The sequence below is a fragment of the Taudactylus pleione genome, unplaced genomic scaffold (genome assembly GCF_031769625.1).
Source record: "Taudactylus pleione unplaced genomic scaffold, aTauple2 ptg000930l, whole genome shotgun sequence".
Taxonomy (NCBI): Eukaryota; Metazoa; Chordata; class Amphibia; order Anura; family Myobatrachidae; genus Taudactylus; species Taudactylus pleione.
In genome coordinates this window covers 672,828-697,371 of record NW_028285331.1, presented here as the reverse complement: position 1 = coordinate 697,371, position 24,544 = coordinate 672,828, and the positions used below count along the sequence as shown (strand labels likewise).

The 24,544-nt window shown below is 47.3% G+C and overlaps 1 protein-coding gene across 1 annotated transcript in view; it reads left to right on the top strand.

The window, feature by feature from the left end:
* SFXN5 (sideroflexin 5) overlaps positions 1 to 24,544 on the top strand; it is a 425,012-nt gene that overhangs the window by 219,082 nt on the left and 181,386 nt on the right. The window contains exon 10 of the mRNA XM_088459744.1: positions 17,193 to 17,283. Coding sequence (XP_088315870.1) covers positions 17,193 to 17,283 — 91 coding nt within the window. The remainder of the gene's footprint in view (positions 1 to 17,192; positions 17,284 to 24,544) is intronic.

Genomic DNA, 24,544 nt, shown 5'->3' with positions numbered 1-24,544 from the left:
CAGGTGTATGTACCTGCATGTACAGTAAGTAGGTGTCACCTGGCTGGTGGGTAATACAGAGACTCAGGTGTATGTACCTGCATGTACAGTAAGTAGGTGTCACCTGGCTGGTGGGTAATACAGAGACTCAGGTGTATGTACCTGCATGTACAGTAAGTAGGTGTTACCTGGCTGGTGGGTAATACAGAGACTCAGGGGTATGTACCTGAATGTACAGTAAGTAGGTGTCACCTGGCTGATGGGTAATACAGAGACTCAGGTGTATGTACCTGCATGTACAGTAAGTAGGTGTCACCTGGCTGGTGGGTAATACAGAGACTCAGGTGTATGTACCTGCATGTACAGTAAGTAGGTGTCACCTGGCTGAGCTGTAAGATAAGTGACTGATTGCCGGCCTTATTAGCGTCTGAAGACTGTACACAATATATTATAGATTAATATCTTTAATCTATACTCTCTCCTGTATTCATACATTATGCCATTTCTGTGCCGTGGTGCCATTACTGTGCCGTGGTGCCATTACTGTGCCTTGATGCCATTACTGTGCCGTGGTGCCATTACTGTGTCTTGATGCCATTACTGTGCCGTGGTGCCATTACTGTGCCTTGATGCCATTACTGTGCCTTGATGCCATTATTGTGCCGTGGTGCCATTACTGTGCCTTGATGCCATTACTGTGCCGTGGTGCCATTACTGTGCCTTGATGCCATTACTGTGCCGTGGTGCCATTACTGTGCCTTGATGCCATTACTGTGCCGTGGTGCCATTACTGTGCCTTGATGCCATTTCTGTGCCTTGATGCCATTACTGTGCCTTGATGCCATTACTGTGCCTTGATGCCATTACTGTGCCTTGATGCCATTACTGTGCCGTGGTGCCATTACTGTGCCGTGGTGCCATTACTGTGCCGTGGTGCCATTACTGTGCCTTGATGCCATTTCTGTGCCGTGGTGCCATTACTGTGCCGTGGTGCCATTACTGTGCCGTGGTGCATATTCTGTGTCGGAATGAGCACATCTGGAAGCAAACTGGTTTTCTTTCATCCTGACCCTGATCCGCGCAGTGTAAGCTGAGAGAGCAGACACCTGTCCGCGGCCGTCACTGGTACCGTGTGTTCTGTCCTCTCACATACATGTTTATTTTTCATTTCTTCATGCACTGACCCTTTAATCCCTTAATAAGGCGCACAGATAACACCAGCACACTGCCTCCATTAATACGTGGATATTCATTGTTTTAGATGCAATTAGTCGGGTAATGTGATATAATCAGTGCTCACGTCTAACATATCTATGGATGTAGTCTGTCCTCTGCCAATCAGGCCTTCATGTGATCAGCAGCTCTCCCTCTCTGACATCTGTAATCCGGCTCATCAGGCTGTGTGCGGCTCCCTGACATATAATTGCAGCTTGTCTTTATCATATTAAGCCTTTAAGCTTTCTCTGGTCATTTAACACCATCTGCCGCTCCAGCTCCTCGCTCCAGCGTGTTAGGCCGCAGCGCTCATACAGTTACTACACTGGATGGAATAAAAGGTCTCTCCCGGGGTCGGTAACCTGGGCTCCGGTCTAGGCCTTGATTTTATATGGCGTTTTTGAACCATGCAAGGGAAGAGACGGGTCCCAGTACATTGCTAAGGACCTTATCCGGGCCCGACCTGCTCCTTGCAGCCTGCTAACGTGGGGTTAAACAATTAGGAGCGACGTGGGTCCCGCAATCCATTTTTTAGCCACTGCGATACCATAAGCAGCCATAGCACTGATAGCGTGGTTGGTAGCAATTGCTGAGTAAGGACAAAGCTTGTGCAAGTGAGCGTATGGGTCCGATGTTACCGATGGTTTCCCTAGTATACGGATGTGAGTAAGGGGAAGTGGGCGTCCTTATGTCTGGCTGCGATCGCAATGCAAATGCACACATTTACATATCCCCGCTGATATTAGCAAGTGCGCTGCGTGCGTATAGGCAGAATAGCGATTGGTAGTGCAGAACTCTGTCTCATATCTATGTACAGTATATAGGGCAGGTGAAGTACGACACTAGTTGCTATAAATACCGCTGCAGCCTCCAGCCAGGCACCTCGTCTCCTCTCCATCGGCCTGTCTTCACTTCTTAATAACATGACGCCGCCCCGGGAGACGTGATGGCGGTGTGCGGGAATTAATGATTATGAAGCAGAATACGTCACATGTGACAGGTTTGATTGACGTTCACTCAGAAGTTGTTAGTTTACTCCCTAATTATGATCATTCTGTACAGTATCATCGCAGTGAGTGCAGATCATTTAAGATGTACAAATGTCTGTAAAATGATCTTATATAGCAAATAGACACAAGCTGCTTATTGTACAGTATATGGGAATCGGAATGATTTAAAGTTCAAATCCCGACAGCGGAAGCCCGGCAGGGGTGAAGATCCCCAACGTATAAAGGTAAGTATAGACTAACCTAATTCTACCCCCTAACCCTCCTTTAGGGGTGCCTAGCCCTAACCCCCCTCTAAGTGCATTAACCTAACCCCCCCCTTTCCCACAGCCTAACCCTAAGTCTCCCAGGGGGGTGCCTAGCCCTAACCTCCCACCCAAGTACCTAAACCCCCCCCCCCCTTCCCCTAGCCTAACCCTAAGTGTCTGTCCCCAGAACCCCCCCACCCCCGGGAATCCCTAACCTAACCCTCCCTTCCCAACGGCTGTCCGCGCCCGGCTTACCTTCGATCGGTAAGCCGGGGTGTCGGGCTCCCGGCGTAGGTGTAATGACAGGCGTCAGGATTTCGACGACTGTCATTAGACACTTGCCGAGATTAGACAGTCGGGAAGCCGGCGGTCGGGATTACATCCGTCATCTTCCCAACTGCTTCCCCTGTATATGTGCCCAGGGAGCCATAGGGTATTATTCTTCAAGGGAACCGAGCTATATACATTTATATAACTGCAATATAATAACACAATGCATCGTCTCCCTGTCATAGCCGTTATCTGTTCACCCCTCATTCCCTGAGCTCTCTGGGGGCCTCGCCAGTAGGGTCACCTACCAGGTGCACGGGTGGCAGCGTCCGTGCCATTGTGCCCCTGAGGATTGGGCAGCATGACGGCAATGGCCGGTGATTGTTAGGTACTTGCTTCCCCTGTGGTAACTGTCCGCGTCCATTGGTGCCGGCCTCACTAAGTATGGGCCTGATTCACAGATGCTCGCTATTCCAATGTTTGCGCAGCTGAGCGATAATCTGCAATCTTCGCATGCATCTGAGTTGCACGGCGCATGCGTCAGGGTACATTACCGTAGTCGCTCGCAGCGACTGTTTATCCGCATTGTGATTGACAGTCAGGGATCGTTTGTGGGAGGTAACGGGGAGCGCCGGCAATGAACGCAGGCATGTCGCGTCCATTTTTCAGGCTGTGTCACATCCTGCATCTGCGATCGTATACAGCCAATGTGCGCGACTGTAGGGTCACTCAGAAGTCTGATTATCGGAGGATCAGCGACCAGTGATGCGTCTTTGTACGCAGATTCTTGGATATGCAAATCCGCAGGTGGGCGTCTCAATTGCGTACTTTCCTCGCCGCCTGCGTCATTTGCATGTTTTCATATTTGCATAATGCGCAGGGCGAGCAAGTTTATATGGTCTGCCCCTTGTTCTGTTGGTAAATCATGGTAATATAGCCTGCGAGCACTTCTGTGTTATATTGTGTCTATTCCTTATTCTACACGTATGTGCAGAGTGTGGGACAATGTCCAGACCGCCGCAAATCCGCCTCTGTCTTGACGTGACGTTGTTGCGTTGTGCGTCCGCGGCCGTCGGAAGAAGCCGGATTCTGCGGCGCGGCCAGCGGCAGTGAAGCGGTTACAGTAGCTGGCTGTATTTATGTATCTGATAGAATCTTCTGCTGCCATCTCGCACAACATACTCTCAGGTTATTTTTCACCGTTCCCTACGTGACAAAGCCCCTGTGGGTTTTTCAATCCCAGCTCCCTCTCCCCGATAATTGTGAGCAGTGCGCGGAGCCAGCGTGTTTGACAGCTTGTGAAGCTGCTGTTACTGCCCATAATCACTCTGTATCAGGACAACGGGGGGGGGTGGGGGGCGTCCTGCCGCCCTCCAGACCCCGCAACTAAGTGCCGTGTGCTGACACATCGGCTTATTACAGAACAGGCCGAGCAGCATCCACTTTTCTAGCCGGATGAAAGCACAAGTGTATTTCTGAGTATTTCCTCTTAGACCTTATGTATATTTCATCAGTACAGATGTGTCCACATGCACCTAGCCTCAGTGCGTCATGCAGCGCGAGACGCCTGGCGCCAGTGAGACCCGTGTGACTCTGTTTGCGCCGATTGGGGGGTTTTTTTTGCGTCTTTTTCAACCAAAAATGTATCGGATGCAACGCTGGTATATCTGTTTGCGTCTGAGCCTGTACACAAAGCACAACAGAACCCGGCGCGAGAGAAAGCCGCGGCCGCTGCACCGGAGCACTCGGTCCCGTTCGCACACAGATGTACACGTGTCTCGCCTGTCGGCCGCCTCTTTGTTTTTTACTTAGAGCTTGTGATGCTCAAGGTCATTATGGAGCAATTCTGCGTAAGACATGCCCACGTGGAGGCGGCTCTGCCCGGAACCCCTCGCTCATGGTTTTCAATGGATACTGGGCACAGGCCTAAGGGCCTGATTCAGAGCCGCTTATAAGCGGCCGCTCGTTCGTTCCGACCGATGTTCGCACAACTGCGCATGCGTACGGATTTTAATACGCATGCGCGAACCAGTCAGTGCGGACGAAAATCGTGTGCTCGCTAAATAGCGAATGCCTGCTATTTTGAGTGACAGGAGGAGGCGTATGTGGGTGGTAACAGGGGAAGGTGCTTGAAAACGGCAAGTGGAGATCCGAACGCAGGCGTGCTTAAAGGTCAAAATTGGCGTTTTAAGGGTGTGCATAATTACTAAAGCAGCGTCATGGACCACGTCACTGGGTTATTTTATAGTCAGAACTGCTCGCAAGATTGTGGTAGGAAAAACCAACCACAAGAATAGCGAGCAGTTCATACGCCGTCCGATGTACTCGATTAATCTAATAAATAGCGGACATGACGTATGATGCGAGCAGCCAGGGGGCATTTTTTTTCAAAATTACGTTCGCATGTTTTGTTCGCTCGTTCAGACATAGAGGCGTGAACAGACCGCAAAGAGCGAACGGTTAATTTAAATAGCCAGCCCCTTTTTCTGGACGAGCGAGAGCAAATAGCGTCCGGCTCTGAATCAGGCCCTAAGTGCACAGACAATAAAGAACGCTGCCTAAGTACTGTATGTGCAGGGTAATATGTCACTCTAATATGGGGAATAGTATATACCAGTGTTGGCTAACCTTGACACTCCAGCTGTTATGGAACTACATAACCCAGCATGCACTGCTACAGTTTTGCTATTAGGGCATGCTAAAACTGTGGCAGGGCATGCTGGGATATATAGTTCCACAACAGCTGGAGTGTCAAGGTTAGCCAACACTGGTGTATATATAAAGATGTTGGACACTCCAGAGGAGATGTATCAAGTCTTGGAGAGATGAAGTGGAGAAGTTGATCAGAGCAACCAATCAGCGACTGACTGTAATGTCATAGATTGTGCTACAGAAATGACGGCTAGGAGCTGATTGGTCACTTCTCCAGTTTATCACTCTCCAAAGCTTGATACATCTCCCCCTTTGTCTTTGCCACAAACCAACTTTTTGTAATTAGGCACCCACTCCCCCCACTTATCTCCCTCTGTCTATCAGACTCTATTGAACGTGACGGACATCAGATCCCTGTTCTTAGCTATATATTAGATATAAGTATACGCCGTTTGGAAGGTCACATGACCTCTGCCCCAGAATAGCTGGTGGCGAACGTACCTTATACTGTTTTAGTACTATTAGTCGCCAAATGATTCCCTGACCATGGACATATAAGAGGCCGCAGACGTGGGGCTTTTATCCACCTTACAGAACTCCGAGGGGGCGTGTAATATGTTATTCTGCAATAGGGGAGACATTGCCGCTGATTCCGCTCCGCAGATGAATCTTGCTCGGCGGCCGAGCGGGCGGATCAGAGTCCTATGCATCTCGCTGGCTTCTCCGCTTGCGGCTAATTGGGCGTCACTCGGCGGCAGGGGTGCTCTCGCGCGTAAGCGAAGTGGTCTGAGGGCATCGTCACAAGCAGATGGATGGGGGCAGTGGCTGCGAGCAGCTCTGCATACAGGAGAAGGTTTATTTCCCCTAACACGACGCAGGCGGCTTACGTGCAGCCCTGCATCTGTCCCATAGTCCCCTGACATGCACAATTCACATGGAAATCAATAGAATTATTAATATAGTATTTCAGGCCGTCAGCCGGCATTAATAAGCGGAATAGAGGATCCACTGGTTAAACACTGGGGTCCTGCTTCTGAGCTGGACGCGTCTCGCGTTTTTCTGTAAACCGCATGCGTTGTACGAAGGGTCTGCAGTGGCAAAGGGCTCCGTGCGGGTCGGATCTTGTGGTGACTTAGGGCCTGATTCAGACTTGGTAATAGAGTAAGATAGAGCAAGTCACTGTGCACCTGGACATACCATGACGGAATGCAAGGGGTGCATATACATAGAGTTTTATTGCATGCAGGGCAAATACTGGCTGCCTTTGCATGTAGCCCACAAATGCTGGACAGCTTTATTCTTAAGGGGGTATCCACTAGACGATAAAGTTGAACGATAATGATAAAATCGTTCGATAATCGTTCGAACTGCGTTTGAACATCGTTTGCAAATCGTGCAGTAATTGTTTCTAACGATGTACGATGCGCGCTCCCGCTGGTCGTTTGATCGTCTCCTCCATCGACTGAACATGCATGTCAATTTCACTTGATTGCTTACAAATCGTTTACACATCGTTTATACATCGTTTAAGCTGATCGATCAAACGATGAACCACTATCTGCCCACTATAGCTGAAAGCTCTCAATCACAGATTGAAACAACATAGTTTATCGTTAGATCTTTAGCAAATTGTTCAGAGTGAAAGATCAAATTTCAAGGGAAACTTCAAGTGAAAATCGTTAAGAGGTTGGACAGGGATAAAATCGTCTAGAGGATGCCCCCCATAACACTGCAATTTAGATGTCATCTGCCCTCCCTGCAGTGCAGCTCGGTGTTACCCAGGGGCACAGTTACTAGCTCTATTACTCTATTCCCAAATGTAAATCAGGCCGCCAGCCTCCTGTGATATTGGCGTTTCTGGATGGCGCCTGTACAGTTACTGTGCACACATACGGAGCAGATGCGGCTCGTGGGCATGTCGTCCGCGCACAGCCCGACTTTCCTGCTAATTTGAGGAGCACTGGACGCAGACGGATCTTTTGCACCCAGCATGGGTCAGTACTAATGACGTGGGCGGTGCGACCATATGCATGAAGCCGCATGGATACCGGCATAGACAACGGATGATATAATGTAGTTAATCTGGTTGCCGCCCTTGCCACCGGCTCTGTATCAGGCCCTTGAGTTTGATGTTCCTCTCCCTCTGTAATATAAAGCAGTGTGAGTGTAATATTGTGTCTCTGGTCGCAGCAAGTATCTGCAAACGGAAACTCATTACTTCAACACATCCCGACACTTCTCTCTATTCATATGGTCAGCAGGGCTGCAGCATTCCGGGATTAGGGAGCTCGGACATGATTAGGTCCCCTGCACCGCACCACAGCCCATAGGAGACCAAAATCACCATCTTCCATAACCTGCTGCTCAGTCACAGGGATCACTCACTGTCCAGGTCATTGGGATCTCCCTGTTTCATGCCCCCCATTTGTCAGTGTCATAATGTTCTGCTCCTATCTAGGAGAAGTATGATACAGGGTTTTCATATCACGTCCTGCATGACTTAAATGGTATTTCACCGTCCAGTGTCTTTTATTAGCTGATATATGTCTTCCTGCAATTTTTGCAAATGCTAACATATTTTCTGTGATCTTTAGCCTTGTATTTCTATCATCAGGCAGAGTTTTTTTTCTCACCCTGGGATATTATCCAGCTCGGCTTGGATCCCTACATTGGATGCAGTTGTATTCAGAAAGTAATGTTATGCTGTATTTTAGGGAAATGCATATATACAGCTCGCCCTGATGACGTAAAGTCATGCCTGGAAAGCCCAGAGATATGATGGAAAGCGGTTGCCATGAAGGACAATTATAAAACCAGCGTGGCTGATGAAATTGTGTGTTCTGCCTCTGTATACCAGGGCAAGATTCTGCGTGATACATATCTATGCAAGAACGTGGGCCCAATGGGCACAATACTACCAATATCATGCGCCCATAGCAATGTTACAACAGAGCAGCAGAGAGTGATGATTCCTGAGTGTAGGCAACAGTCACCTTATACAGATGTGTCCTCGTGCATCTAGCCTCAGTAAGCCACAAAGCGCAACTTGCCTGGTGCCAGGTCCCGTGCTAATCTGCTAACGTCAGGCGTCTCTTTTTTTGGCAGAAAATGCATCTAATTTACAATGCGATGTGACTAGGACGCACCAGCAAACTGCCCTGAGTAATGTGATATGTGACACCTGTATATCTGTGTGCTCCTGAGTCTGTATATGGGAGACTGCGCTGAGTAATGTGATATGTGACACCTGTATATCTGTGTGCTCCTGAGTCTGTATATAGGAGACTGCGCTGAGTAATGTGATATGTGACACCTGTATATCTGTGTGCTCCAGAGTCTGTATACGGGAGACTGCGCTGAGTAATGTGATATGTGACACCTGTATATCTGTGTGCTCCTGACTCTGTATATGGGAGACTGTGCTGAGTAATGTGATATGTGACACCTGTATATCTGTGTGCTCCTGAGTCTGTATATAGGAGACTGCGCTGAGTAATGTGATATGTGACACCTGTATATCTGTGTGCTCCTGACTCTGTATATGGGAGACTGTGCTGAGTAATGTGATATGTGACACCTGTATATCTGTGTGCTCCTGAGTCTGTATATGGGAGACTGCGCTGAGTAATGTGATATGTGACACCTGTATATCTGTGTGCTCCTGAGTCTGTATATGGGAGACTGTGCTGAGTAATGTGATAGGTGACACCTGTATATCTGTGTGCTCCTGAGTCTGTATATGGGAGACTGTGCTGAGTAATGTGATATGTGACACCTGTATATCTGTGTGCTCCTGAGTCTGTATATAGGAGACTGTGCTGAGTAATGTGATATGTGACACCTGTATATCTGTGTGCTCCTGAGTCTGTATATAGGAGACTGCGCTGAGTTATGTGATATGTGATACCTGTATATCTGTGTGCTCCTGAGTCTGTATATAGGAGACTGCGCTGAGTAATGTGATATGTGACACCTGTATATCTGTGTGCTCCTGAGTCTGTATATGGGAGACTGCGCTGAGTAATGTGATATGTGACACCTGTATATATGTGTGCTCCTGAGTCTGTATATGGGAGACTGTGCTGAGTAATGTGATAGGTGACACCTGTATATCTGTGTGCTCCTGAGTCTGTATATGGGAGACTGTGCTGAGTAATGTGATAGGTGACACCTGTATATCTGTGTGCTCCTGAGTCTGTATATGGGAGACTGTGCTGAGTAATGTGATAGGTGACACCTGCTCCTGAGTCTGTATATAGGAGACTGCGCTGAGTAATGTGATATGTGACACCTGTATATCTGTGTGCTCCTGAGTCTGTATATGGGAGACTGTGCTGAGTAATGTGATATGTGACACCTGTATATCTGTGTGCTCCTGAGTCTGTATATAGGAGACTGCGCTGAGTAATGTGATATGTGACACCTGTATATCTGTGTGCTCCTGAGTCTGTATATGGGAGACTGCGCTGAGTAATGTGATATGTGACACCTGTATATGGGAGACTGCGCTGAGTAATGTGATATGTGACACCTGTATATCTGTGTGCTCCTGAGTCTGTATATGGGAGACTGCGCTGAGTAATGTGATATGTGACACCTGTATATCTGTGTGCTCCTGAGTCTGTATATAGGAGACTGCGCTGAGTAATGTGATATGTGACACCTGTATATCTGTGTGCTCCTGAGTCTGTATATGGGAGACTGCGCTGAGTAATGTGATATGTGACACCTGTATATCTGTGTGCTCCTGAGTCTGTATATGGGAGACTGTGCTGAGTAATGTGATAGGTGACACCTGTATATGGGAGACTGCGCTGAGTAATGTGATATGTGACACCTGTATATCTGTGTTCTCCTGAGTCTGTATATAGGAGACTGCGCTGAGTAATGTGATATGTGACACCTGTATATCTGTGTGCTCCTGAGTCTGTATATGGGAGACTGCGCTGAGTAATGTGATAGGTGACACCTGTATATCTGTGTGCTCCTGAGTCTGTATATAGGAGACTGCGCTGAGTAATGTGATATGTGACACCTGTATATCTGTGTTCTCCTGAGTCTGTATATAGGAGACTGCGCTGAGTAATGTGATATGTGACACCTGTATATCTGTGTTCTCCTGAGTCTGTATATAGGAGACTGCGCTGAGTAATGTGATATGTGACACCTGTATATCTGTGTGCTCCTGAGTCTGTATATGGGAGACTGCGCTGAGTAATGTGATATGTGACACCTGTATATCTGTGTGCTCCTGAGTCTGTATATGGGAGACTGCGCTGAGTAATGTGATATGTGACAACTGTATATGGGAGACTGCGCTGAGTAATGTGATATGTGACACCTGTATATCTGTGTTCTCCTGAGTCTGTATATGGGAGACTGCGCTGAGTAATGTGATATGTGACACCTGTATATCTGTGTGCTCCTGAGTCTGTATATGGGAGACTGCGCTGAGTAATGTGATATGTGACACCTGTATATCTGTGTGCTCCTGAGTCTGTATATGGGAGACTGTGCTGAGTAATGTGATATGTGACACCTGTATATCTGTGTGCTCCTGAGTCTGTATATGGGAGACTGCGCTGAGTAATGTCATATGTGACACCTGTATATCTGTGTGCTCCTGAGTCTGTATATAGGAGACTGCGCTGAGTAATGTGATATGTGACACCTGTATATCTGTGTGCTCCTGAGTCTGTATATGGGAGACTGCGCTGAGTAATGTGATAGGTGACACCTGTATATCTGTGTGCTCCTGAGTCTGTATATGGGAGACTGCGCTGAGTAATGTGATATGTGACACCTGTATATCTGTGTGCTCCTGAGTCTGTATATGGAGACTGCGCTGAGTAATGTGATAGGTGACACCTGTATATCTGTGTGCTCATGAGTCTGTATATGGGAGACTGTGCTGAGTAATGTGATATGTGACACCTGTATATCTGTGTGCTCCTGAGTCTGTATATGGGAGACTGCGCTGAGTAATGTGATATGTGACACCTGTATATGGGAGACTGCGCTGAGTAATGTGATATGTGACAGCTGTATATCTGTGTTCTCCTGAGTCTGTATATGGGAGACTGCGCTGAGTAATGCGATATGTGACACCTGTATATCTGTGTGCTCCTGAGTCTGTATATGGGAGACTGCGCTGAGTAATGTGATATGTGACACCTGTATATCTGTGTGCTCCTGAGTCTGTATATAGGAGACTGCGCTGAGTAATGTGATATGTGACACCTGTATATCTGTGTGCTCCTGAGTCTGTATATGGGAGACTATGCTGAGTAATGTGATATGTGACACCTGTATATCTGTGTGCTCCTGAGTCTGTATATGGGAGACTGCGCTGAGTAATGTGATATGTGACACCTGTATATGGGAGACTGCGCTGAGTAATGTGATATGTGACACCTGTATATCTGTGTTCTCCTGAGTCTGTATATAGGAGACTGCGCTGAGTAATGTGATATGTGACACCTGTATATCTGTGTGCTCCTGAGTCTGTATATGGGAGACTGCGCTGAGTAATGTGATAGGTGACACCTGTATATCTGTGTGCTCCTGAGTCTGTATATAGGAGACTGCGCTGAGTAATGTGATATGTGACACCTGTATATCTGTGTTCTCCTGAGTCTGTATATAGGAGACTGCGCTGAGTAATGTGATATGTGACACCTGTATATCTGTGTTCTCCTGAGTCTGTATATAGGAGACTGCGCTGAGTAATGTGATATGTGACACCTGTATATCTGTGTGCTCCTGAGTCTGTATATGGGAGACTGCGCTGAGTAATGTGATATGTGACAACTGTATATGGGAGACTGCGCTGAGTAATGTGATATGTGACACCTGTATATCTGTGTTCTCCTGAGTCTGTATATGGGAGACTGCGCTGAGTAATGTGATATGTGACACCTGTATATCTGTGTGCTCCTGAGTCTGTATATGGGAGACTGCGCTGAGTAATGTGATATGTGACACCTGTATATCTGTGTGCTCCTGAGTCTGTATATGGGAGACTGTGCTGAGTAATGTGATATGTGACACCTGTATATCTGTGTGCTCCTGAGTCTGTATATGGGAGACTGCGCTGAGTAATGTCATATGTGACACCTGTATATCTGTGTGCTCCTGAGTCTGTATATAGGAGACTGCGCTGAGTAATATGATATGTGACACCTGTATATCTGTGTGCTCCTGAGTCTGTATATGGGAGACTGCGCTGAGTAATGTGATAGGTGACACCTGTATATCTGTGTGCTCCTGAGTCTGTATATGGGAGACTGCGCTGAGTAATGTGATATGTGACACCTGTATATCTGTGTGCTCCTGAGTCTGTATATGGAGACTGCGCTGAGTAATGTGATAGGTGACACCTGTATATCTGTGTGCTCATGAGTCTGTATATGGGAGACTGTGCTGAGTAATGTGATATGTGACACCTGTATATCTGTGTGCTCCTGAGTCTGTATATGGGAGACTGCGCTGAGTAATGTGATATGTGACACCTGTATATGGGAGACTGCGCTGAGTAATGTGATATGTGACAGCTGTATATCTGTGTTCTCCTGAGTCTGTATATGGGAGACTGCGCTGAGTAATGCGATATGTGACACCTGTATATCTGTGTGCTCCTGAGTCTGTATATGGGAGACTGCGCTGAGTAATGTGATATGTGACACCTGTATATCTGTGTGCTCCTGAGTCTGTATATAGGAGACTGCGCTGAGTAATGTGATATGTGACACCTGTATATCTGTGTGCTCCTGAGTCTGTATATGGGAGACTATGCTGAGTAATGTGATATGTGACACCTGTATATCTGTGTGCTCCTGAGTCTGTATATGGGAGACTGCGCTGAGTAATGTAATATGTGACACCTGTATATCTGTGTGCTCCTGAGTCTGTATATGGGAGACTGCGCTGAGTAATGTGATAGGTGACATCTGTATATCTGTGTGCTCCTGAGTCTGTATATGGGAGACTGCGCTGAGTAATGTGATATGTGACACCTGTATATCTGTGTGCTCCTGAGTCTGTATATGGGAGACTGCGCTGAGTAATGTGATATGTGACACCTGTATATCTGTGTGCTCCTGAGTCTGTATATAGGAGACTGCGCTGAGTAATGTGATATGTGACACCTGTATATCTGTGTGCTCCTGAGTCTGTATACGGGAGACTGCGCTGAGTAATGTGAAATGTGACACCTGTATATCTGTGTGCTCCTGAGTCTGTATACGGGAGACTGCGCTGAGTAATGTGATATGTGACACCTGTATATCTGTGTGCTCCTGAGTCTGTATATGGGAGACTGCGCTGAGTAATGTGATATGTGACACCTGTATATCTGTGTGCTCCTGAGTCTGTATATAGGAGACTGCGCTGAGTAATGTGATATGTGACACCTGTATATCTGTGTGCTCCTGAGTCTGTATACGGGAGACTGCGCTGAGTAATGTGATATGTGACACCTGTATATCTGTGTGCTCCTGAGTCTGTATACGGAAGACTGCGCTGAGTAATGTGATATGTGACACCTGTATATCTGTGTGCTCCTGAGTCTGTATATAGGAGACTGCGCTGAGTAATGTGATATGTGACACCTGTATATCTGTGTGCTCCTGAGTCTGTATATGGGAGACTGCGCTGAGTAATGTGATATGTGACACCTGTATATCTGTGTGCTCCTGAGTCTGTATATAGGAGACTGTGCTGAGTAATGTGATATGTGACACCTGTATATCTGTGTGCTCCTGAGTCTGTATATGGGAGACTGCGCTGAGTAATGTGATATGTGACACCTGTATATCTGTGTGCTCCTGAGTCTGTATATGGGAGACTGTGCTGAGTAATGTGATATGTGACACCTGTATATCTGTGTGCTCTTGAGTCTGTATATGGAGACTGCGCTGAGTAATGTGATATGTGACACCTGTATATCTGTGTGCTCCTGAGTCTGTATATGGGAGACTGTGCTGAGTAATGTGATATGTGACACCTGTATATCTGTGTGCTCCTGAGTCTGTATATGGGAGACTGCGCTGAGTAATGTGATATGTGACACCTGTATATCTGTGTGCTCCTGAGTCTGTATATGGAGACTGCGCTGAGTAATGTGATATGTGACACCTGTATATCTGTGTGCTCCTGAGTCTGTATATGGGAGACTGCGCTGAGTAATGTGATATGTGACACCTGTATATCTGTGTGCTCCTGAGTCTGTATATGGGAGACTGCGCTGATTAATGTGATATGTGACACCTGTATATCTTTGTGCTCCTGAGTCTGTATATAGGAGACTGTGCTGAGTAATGTGATATGTGACACCTATATATCTGTGTGCTCCTGAGCCTGTATATAGGAGACTGCGCTGAGTAATGTGATATGTGACACCTGTATATCTGTGTGCTCCTGAGTCTGTATATGGGAGACTGCGCTGAGTAATGTGATATGTGACACCTGTATATCTGTGTGCTCCTGAGTCTGTATATGGGAGACTGCGCTGAGTAATGTGATATGTGACACCTGTATATCTGTGTGCTCCTGAGTCTGTATATAGGAGACTGTGCTGAGTAATGTGATATGTGACACCTGTATATCTGTGTGCTCCTGAGTCTGTATATAGGAGACTGCGCTGAGTAATGTGATATGTGACACCTGTATATCTGTGTGCTCCTGAGTCTGTATATGGAGACTGCGCTGAGTAATGTGATATGTGACACCTGTATATCTGTGTGCTCCTGAGTCTGTATATGGGAGACTGCGCTGAGTAATGTGATATGTGACACCTGTATATCTGTGTGCTCCTGAGTCTGTATATAGGAGACTGCGCTGAGTAATGTGATATGTGACACCTGTATATCTGTGTGCTCCTGAGTCTGTATATGGAGACTGCGCTGAGTAATGTGATATGTGACACCTGTATATCTGTGTGCTCCTGAGTCTGTATATGGGAGACTGCGCTGAGTAATGTGATATGTGACACCTGTATATCTGTGTGCTCCTGAGTCTGTATATGGAGACTGCGCTGAGTAATGTGATATGTGACACCTGTATATCTGTGTGCTCCTGAGTCTGTATATGGGAGACTGCGCTGAGTAATGTGATATGTGACACCTGTATATCTGTGTGCTCCTGAGTCTGTATATAGGAGACTGCGCTGAGTAATGTGATATGTGACACCTGTATATCTGTGTGCTCCTGAGTCTGTATATGGAGACTGCGCTGAGTAATGTGATATGTGACACCTGTATATCTGTGTGCTCCTGAGTCTGTATATGGGAGACTGCGCTGAGTAATGTGATATGTGACACCTGTATATCTGTGTGCTCCTGAGTCTGTATATGGAGACTGCGCTGAGTAATGTGATATGTGACACCTGTATATCTGTGTGCTCCTGAGTCTGTATATGGGAGACTGTGCTGAGTAATGTGATATGTGACACCTGTATATCTGTGTGCTCCTGAGTCTGTACATGAAGTACAGAGGAACTTGGAATGAGAAAATCTGCGGCCGCTGCATTCTATACATATTCACACACATATATCAAATTAATCAGCGCAGTCTGTTTGGGTGCCCCATTTTAGAAAAAAAAAAAAAAACGCCCGGCTTTAGCAGAGTCTCACGGGATGTGGCGTGCCGAGAGGGTCTTTTTAGCTCAACTGCTGCAGAGATATACATGGACACGTCTGTACATACAATACACTGACAACAGGCAATCATTTATTACCACGTCTGCATGCCTGTAGTGTAGTGCGTCTAAGTATAGAGTATTGTTGTACACCATACACTGCGTTTCTTACTCTCTCTTTCTCTCTCTATCCGCCTATCTCTCTTCAGTGTCCCCTCTTTATTTCCTGCTCTCTCTCCCTCTTACTCCACCTCTTTATTCAACCTCATCCTATATTTCTAGTAAGACTAATAGCACTCTCTGGTAGGGGTGTTCCGTGCACGTGCACACCAATGTGATTGCATTTTTTTTAATCAGCACTTGATTTTATCATATATTTTACCCAAAGCATTGCCTTTTTTTTCTTGTCATCTTCACTGTTGTACTTTTTGGGAAGTTCTCATCTTTTCTCCTCTACAGGGAGTTTTGTTTTTCTTTCTGTACATGTCCTTTACTCCCCTGTGTGCCTTTTCCCTCCTATACTGTTACAAATGTTTGGTGGTGTATAATACTGTGATGTTGTTATTGGGTGATTCTCAGGAGTGTCTGTGTTGTCATCATGCGGTGCGTGAGGAGTAACTATGGATAATAACAAGTGTTCGGTAACTGTAGATGTGTGTAGTGCCTGAGCTCCCTGAAAGTGACATCACTGACACAGGTGGGAGGGGTCAGAGTTCTCACCAGGTGTCATTACATGACAAACGTGATGACATCATTTTATCAGCAGTCGATTTTATTATATAGATTCACACAATTAAGACGCTAATATCAAACGCTCTGCACATATTACAGAAAAGTAACTTTGAAGGCACAAATCAGATCAGACGATTCAGTGTTACTAGAGTCCTATTGCCATTAAATGGGTCACGTGGCCTTTTATATTGCAAATGATACTTTTGCTTTTCACCATTGATTAGCTTGTCACCTGGCCGAGTCACCAGGAGATGAGGAGTTTACTGGTCTGTCCACGATGCAGCAGATATTATGTAGAAGATGTTTGTACGGTCTTACGCCATTTCCAATGCTGCGTCCTGTACTTCGCCTATAGATTTGTTGTGAGTGTGATGCACTATGTGGCACAGTAGTGTCAGTCCATCATCTGACCAGCGCAGAGTAATAAGGGCTGTTTTATTTTTATTTCTCCAGGTCGGCCTTAATGCTCTGGTCCAGAGAGCGAACAATTTTACTCCCTCTACCAGACTCTTCATCCAGCGGTTTGTGCCGTTCCCCGCTGTCGGTAAGTCCTATAACGCTATGTGTCTCTGTGGCACAGTGATCTGTTCGGCCAGCAGGATCGTTGGAGGCATAGACAAGGAGCAGGGATTAGGACTGGACAGATGAGGCAGGGGGTCCTGGTTCCATTGTATAGGAGACCTGACTAGTGTACTGTGATTATTTGCTGAGACCTCACAGTAGAGGATAATGGTGGAGTAGAATACAACCAGATTAGGGGTTATGGTGAAAGACTTGGGTGGAGGAGGAAACAGGCGGCACATCACCAGATCGTTAGAATGGTTCCAGTGACCTTCAGCGAACAGTCTTAAACTGGGGGGGTGTAAAACGTGTAAGAGTGTAACCCTGCTTGCGGTAACCAAGGTCCGCCGTGATGCTTACCCACTAATAAGTGCCGCGTTCATACATTTACATGGCAGCTCTAAAAATATTTGGCAGGTGCAGCTGCTGTGCCGGTACTGTAGCTCTGGTCATTTCACTGGCACAGCCAGACTGTGCCGCACCTTGCTGCGCCTGAGCTGCCGGATTGCTGTGCCTCACACTGGGTGCTAGTCAATGCCAGGTGAGGAGAGAGCGCACTGTTGTGATGCCAGGTGAGGAGAGCGCACTGTGGTGATGCCAGGTGAGGAGAGCGCACTGTGGTGATGCCAGGTGAGGAGAGAGCGCACTGTGGTGATGCCAGGTGAGGAGAGCGCACTGTGGTGATGCCAGGTGAGGAGAGCGCACTGTGGTGATGCCAGGTGAGGAGAGCGCACTGTGGTGATGCCAGGTGAGGAGAGCGCACTGTGGTGATGCCAGGTGAGGAGAGCGCACTGTGGTGATGCCAGGTGAGGAGAGAGCGCACTGTGGTGATGGCAGGTGAGGAGAGAGCGCACTGTGGTGATGCCAGGTGAGGAGAGAGCGCACTGTGGTGATGCCAGGTGAGGAGAGCGCACTGTGGTGATGCCAGGTGAGGAGAGCGCACTGTGGTGATGCCAGGTGAGTAGAGAGCGCACTGTGGTGATGCCAGGTGAGGAGAGAGCGCACTGTGGTTATGCCAGGTGAGGAGAGCGCACTGTGGTGATGCCAGGTGAGGAGAGCGCACTGTGGTGATGCCAGGTGAGGAGAGAGCGCACTGTGGTGATGCCAGGTGAGGAGAGAGCGCACTGTGGTGATGCCAGGTGAGGAGAGCGCACTGTGGTGATGCCAGGTGAGGAGAGCGCACTGTGGTGATGCCAGGTGAGGAGAGCGCACTGTGGTGATGCCAGGTGAGGAGAGCGCACTGTGGTGATGGCAGGTGAGGAGAGCGCACTGTGGTGATGGCAGGTGAGGAGAGCGCACTGTGGTGATGCCAGGTGAGGAGAGCGCACTGTGGTGATGGCAGGTGAGGTGAGCGCACTGTGGTGATGGCAGGTGAGGAGAGCGCACTGTGGTGATGCCAGGTGAGGAGAGAGTGCACTGTGGTGATGCCAGGTGCCTGCTGGGCGCCTCCTCGTGGTCAGTCACAGATCAGTGGTGGCAGGACAGTAATCCTGTATGTTATAAGATACACAGACGCTGAGGATCTGTCCCATTGCCACGGATGTAGAAAGTACTGACTGCATATGATAGAGCCACGCCGCTAGAGTCCGTATCCTTCCTCCCCCTGTGTGTGCGCTGTAACCTGCCTGCTCATTACACGGCTCAGGATAAAACCGCGGCACTAATTGCAATTTTCACCATTTGTGCGCCTGGTGTCTCTACAGGGATTGTGGTAAACAGATTATTAGATTTGCAAAGAAATCCCCCGTGGTTAGTTAATACACCAATAGTTATTCCCTTAAAGTGCTGCCTCTGGTTCATCATTAATTAATAAATCCGTCTTTTGTCTTTTCCTACGGCACAATAAAAATGCAAGCCTACTATATATATAATATATTATGTAGTTCATTTAAATAAATAAATAATTTGCCAGATTGTTACCTATTATTCTGCTGGTGTAGTGCTATAATGTTGTGTGGGAAATGAACACCATTTTTATTGTTTCATTTTACTTTATTTTCTGGAAGTGGTAACACTTATGGAGATAAAAAAAATGATGTGCAGGAAACAAAACATGATGCAATCTCTCAGCACATTATCTTTCAATGTGTAACATTAAATATAGATTGAAAGAACCACATTAGACATCAATGGAACAGTGCTCCTGGTGGCCAGGTCAGGGTACTCCATACTGAGAGGCTGCCTTATCAGTGATGTCACTGGTTCCTAGTTTACTGAGAGGCTGCCTTATCAGTGATGCCACTTGTTCCTAGTTTACTGAGAGGCTGCCTTATCAGTGATGTCACTGGTTCCTTGTGTAGATTGTAAGCTCCTAGGAGCAGGGTCCTCCTCCCCACTGTCTCACAGCCTTCTTCTCTAGCACTTCTATGACAGCCTTCACCTTCAGAGCTGTACTGTGTATGGAGAATTGTGTTGCTAATTGTTACTTGTGCTCTGTTTATATTTTGGTTACTGTATTGTAATGTAATGTTCTGTGTACCCTTTACTGTATGTACAGCACTGCGGACCTCTTGTGGCGCCTTATAAATAAAATGTAATATTAATAATACTCAGAGGCTGCCTTATTAGTGATGTCACTGGTTCCTAGTTGCTGAGAGGCTGCCTGATCAGTGATGTCACTGGCTCCTAGTGTACTGAGAGGCTGCCTTATCAGTGATGTCACTGGCTCCTAGTGTACTGAGAAGCTGCCTTATCAGTGATGTCACTGGTTCCTAGTTTACTGAGAGCCTGCCTGATCAGTGATGTCACTGGTTCCTAGTTTACTGAGAGCCTGCCTGATCAGTGATGTCACTGGCTCCTAGTGTACTGAGAGGCTGCAACATCAGTGATGTCACTGGTTCCTAGTGTACTCAGGGGCTGCCTGGTCAGTAATATCACTGGTTCCTAGTGTACTGAGAGGCTGCAATATCAGTGATGTCACTGGTTCCTAGTGTACTGAGAGGCTGCAATATCAGTGATGTCACTGGTTCCTAGTGTACTGAGAGGCTGCCTTATCAGTGATGTCACTGGTTCCTAGTGTACTGAGAGGCTGCCTTATCAGTGATGTCACTGGTTCCTAGTGTACTGAGAGGCTGCAATATCAGTGATGTCACTGGTTCCTAGTGTACTGAGAGGCTGCCTTATCAGTGATGTCACTGGTTCCTAGTGTACTCAGAGGCTGCATTATCAGTGATGTCACTGGTTCCTAGTGTACTGAGAGGCTGCAATATAGTGATGTCACTGGTTCCTAGTGTACTCAGAGGCTGCCTTATCAGTGATGTCACTGGTTCCTAGTGTACTGAGAGGCTGCATTATCAGTGATGTCACTGGTTCCTAGTGTACTGAGAGGCTGCAATATCAGTGATGTCACTGGTTCCTAGTGTGCTGATAGGCTGCATTATCAGTGATGTCACTGGTTCCTAGTGTACTGAGAGGCTGCCTGATCAGTGATGTCACTGGTTCCTAGTATACTGAGAGGCTGCATTATCAGTGATGTCACTGGTTCCTAGTGTACTGAGAGGCTGCAACATCAGTGATGTCACTGGTTCCTAGTGTACTGAGAGGCTGCATTATCAGTGATGTCACTGGTTCCTAGTGTACTGAGAGGCTGCATTATCAGTGATGTCACTGGCTCCTAGTGTACTGAGAGGCTGCAATATCAGTGATGTCACTGGTTCCTAGTGTACTGAGAGGCTGCAATATCAGTGATTTCACTGGTTCCTAGTGTACTGAGAGGCTGCCTTATCAGTGATAGCATTGGTTCCTGTTCCCCATTTTCAGTGGACTCTCTGACTATTTCCTTTAGCAGCACTGTGTTCCCATTTTGGGAACAGTTGAGATATATACTGTATATCCCCCTGTGACTGATTCCCCTTCAATGCCACATGTACTAACAGCAGGTGCACACGGCACTGATTGTTGCCAAGACTGAGGCCGACCACATACTTCTGAAAAGTTGGATATGAAAGTGAAATAAAGCTAGTCATTAGTAGCATATACACCCATCAGCCATAGGATTAAATCCACTAGCAGGTAAAGTGAATAACACTGATTATCCTGTTACAATGGCACCTGACAAGGGCTAGGAGATTATGGCCCTCATTCAGAGCCGTACGCTCTGAGCAGAGCGCACGCTCTGAATGAGGGCCGGGCTCCATTTTCATGGAGCGTCCTCCTGGACGCTCGTATAGCTGTGGGTCACCACCCACAGGCTATACGAGCGTGCTTTTTGATAGCCGCGATGGTCGAGACCATCGCGACCATCGAATTTGCGAGCCGGAGCCTGCGGTTGAGGTTTTCAACCGCAAGCTCCGGAGTGATTTTGGCTCTATCAGAGCAAAAATCACTCCCACTGACATCACTAGTGATGTCAGTGGGCCGGCTTCTGACGGGAGGCGTTCCCGTGGGAACGCCCCGTCAGGGAGGCACGCCTCCGGCACGCCCACCAAAGGGGGCGTGCTGTCAATCAACATTGACAGCACGCCCCCTTTGATCGGACACAACGAGCGAAGGAATTTCCTTCGCTCGTCGCGTCTGGCGCATGCGCACGGCGGAGCTCCCTCCGTCGTGCGCATGCTCAGTGCATAACATCGACCCACTTGCGAGCGGACAGCCGCTCGCGAGTGGGTCTGAATCAGGCCCTATATTAGGCAGCAAGTGATCACTTAAGGTGCATACACACGTAACGATTTTTTGAACGATTTAACTATAACGACGTCGTTATCGTTAAATCGTTGAAAAAATCATTCAGTTTCTGAGTTATAATGATGAACAATTACCGTTCATGCACGTTCCCGTTTGTAGTTCATTCTGACTGACCAACTGAACGAGTTTCATTAAGGGAAGTTACAAAAATCGTTTGTAGTTCAAAAAATCGATCATTACACTTTAAAAAATCTGACAGATATGGAGCATACACACGGTCAGATTTTTCTTTTGAACGATATCGTTTGAACGTTTTTTTGTTTTCTTTCAAACGATTTGAACGATTATGCTAACGATTTACTCAACGATTTGAACGATATATGACAAATCTGACAAAAAACATGTCAGATGTCAGATATCGTTCTCTAACAAACATGAACGCGCATCGTTTATCGTCCATCGTTCATGCTTGTACACATGAACGATTTTTTCATCAGACTGAACGATTTTTAAAATCGTTATCGTTCAAATCTGATGAAAAATCTGACCATGTGTATGCACCATTAATCTGACAGAAAATCAGATCTAAGTGGAATGCCCTCCCACGCACAATAACTTTCCACTAGTTTCCAAACATTCAAGCGTTCTCTGAAAACTCACCTCTTCAGACAGCTTATCACATTCCAGGACCGCCCACCTAACCTTTTATAGCTCCCTATCTAACTCTCTTCTTATAGTAAACACCTATCACATCTTCTCTTTCTTCAATGTAACATCCTCCTAACCCTAGGCCAACTTTCCAGTGTGATTGGATTATACAGCCCACCAAGAACATCTGCAAGCGGGCTGGACCAATTTGAAATGTGTAGCACCTCTCCTTGTGTATCAACACCTATTTCCCTATAGATTGTAAGCTAGCGAGCAAGGCCCTCTTACCCTTATGTATGTCATGTATGTATGTCTTTTACAACCCAGTATAATGTTAATGTTCATTCAAATTGTAAAGCGTAACGCAATTTGCTGCGCTACATAAGAAACTGTTAATAAATAAATAAAGTAACTTTAACAAAGGCCAAATTGTGCTGGCTGGACAACTGGGTCACAATATCTCTAAAATGGAAGGTCCTGTGAGGTGTTCCCGGTATGCAGTGGTTAGTACCAACCAAAATGGTCCAATGAACCAGTGAAACTCTCCTACCAGAGACCTCTACAGTACCCTGCAGTATATCCCAGGGCTTACCCTCTCTCTCCTGCCAGTCTCCTCTACAGTACCCTGCAGTATATCCCAGGGCTTATCATCTCTCTCCTGCCAGTGACCTCTACAGTACCCTGCAGCATATCCCAGGGCTTACCCTCTCTCCTGCCAGTGACCTCTACAGTACCCTGCAGCATATCTCAGGATTTATACTATCTCCTGCCAGAGACCTCTACAGTACCCTGAAGCATATCCCAGGGCTTATACTCTCTCCTGCCAGTGACCTCTACAGTACCCTGCAGCATATCCCAGGGCTTACCCTCTCTACTGCCAGTGACCTCTACAGTACCCTGCAGCCTATCCCAGGGCTTATACTCTCTACTGCCAGTGACCTCTACAGTACCCTGCAGCACATCCCAGGGCTTATACTCTCTACTGCCAGTGACCTCTACGGTACCCTGCAGCATAGAGGTCACTGGCAGTAGAGAGGATAAGCCCTGGGATATGCTGCAGGGTACTGTAGAGGTTACAGGCAGGAGAGAGTATAAGCCCTGGGATATGCTTCAGGGTACTGTAGAGGTCACTGGCAGGAGAGAGTATAAGCCCTGGGATATGCTGCAGAGTACTGTAGAGGTCACTGGCAGGAGAGAGGATAAGCCCTGGGATATACTGCAGGGTACTGTAGAGGTCTCTGGCAGGAGAGAGTATAAGCCCTGGGATATGCTTCAGGGTACTGTAGAGGTCTCTGGCAGGAGAGAGTATAAGCCCTGGGATATGCTGCAGGGTACTGTAGAGGTCACTGGCAGAAGAGAGTATAAGCCCTGGGATATGCTGCAGAGTACTGTAGAGGTCACTGGCAGGAGAGAGGGTAAGCCCTGGGATATGCTGCAGGGTACTGTAGAGTCAATGGCAGGAGAGAGTATAAGCCCTGGGATATGCTGCAGGGTACTGTAGAGGTATCTGGCAGGAGAGACGATAAGCTCTACAGTACCCTGCAGCATATCCCAGGGCTTACCCTCTCTCCTGCCAGTGACCTCTACAGTACTCTGCAGCATATCCCAGGGCTTACCCTCTCTCCTGCCAGTAACCTCTACAGTACTCTGCAGCATATCCCAGGGCTTATACTCTCTCCTGCCAGTGACCTCTACAGTACCCTGCAGCATATCCCAGGGCTTATCCTCTCTCCTGCCAGTGACCTCTACAGTACCCTGCAGCATATCCCAGGGCTTACCCTCTCTCCTGCCAGTAACCTCTACAGTACTCTGCAGCATATCCCAGGGCTTATACTCTCTCCTGCCAGTGACCTCTACAGTACCCTGCAGCATATCCCAGGGCTTATCCTCTCTCCTGCCAGTGACCTCTACAGTACCCTGCAGCATATCCCAGGGCTTATACTCTCTCCTGCCAGTGACCTCTACAGTACCCT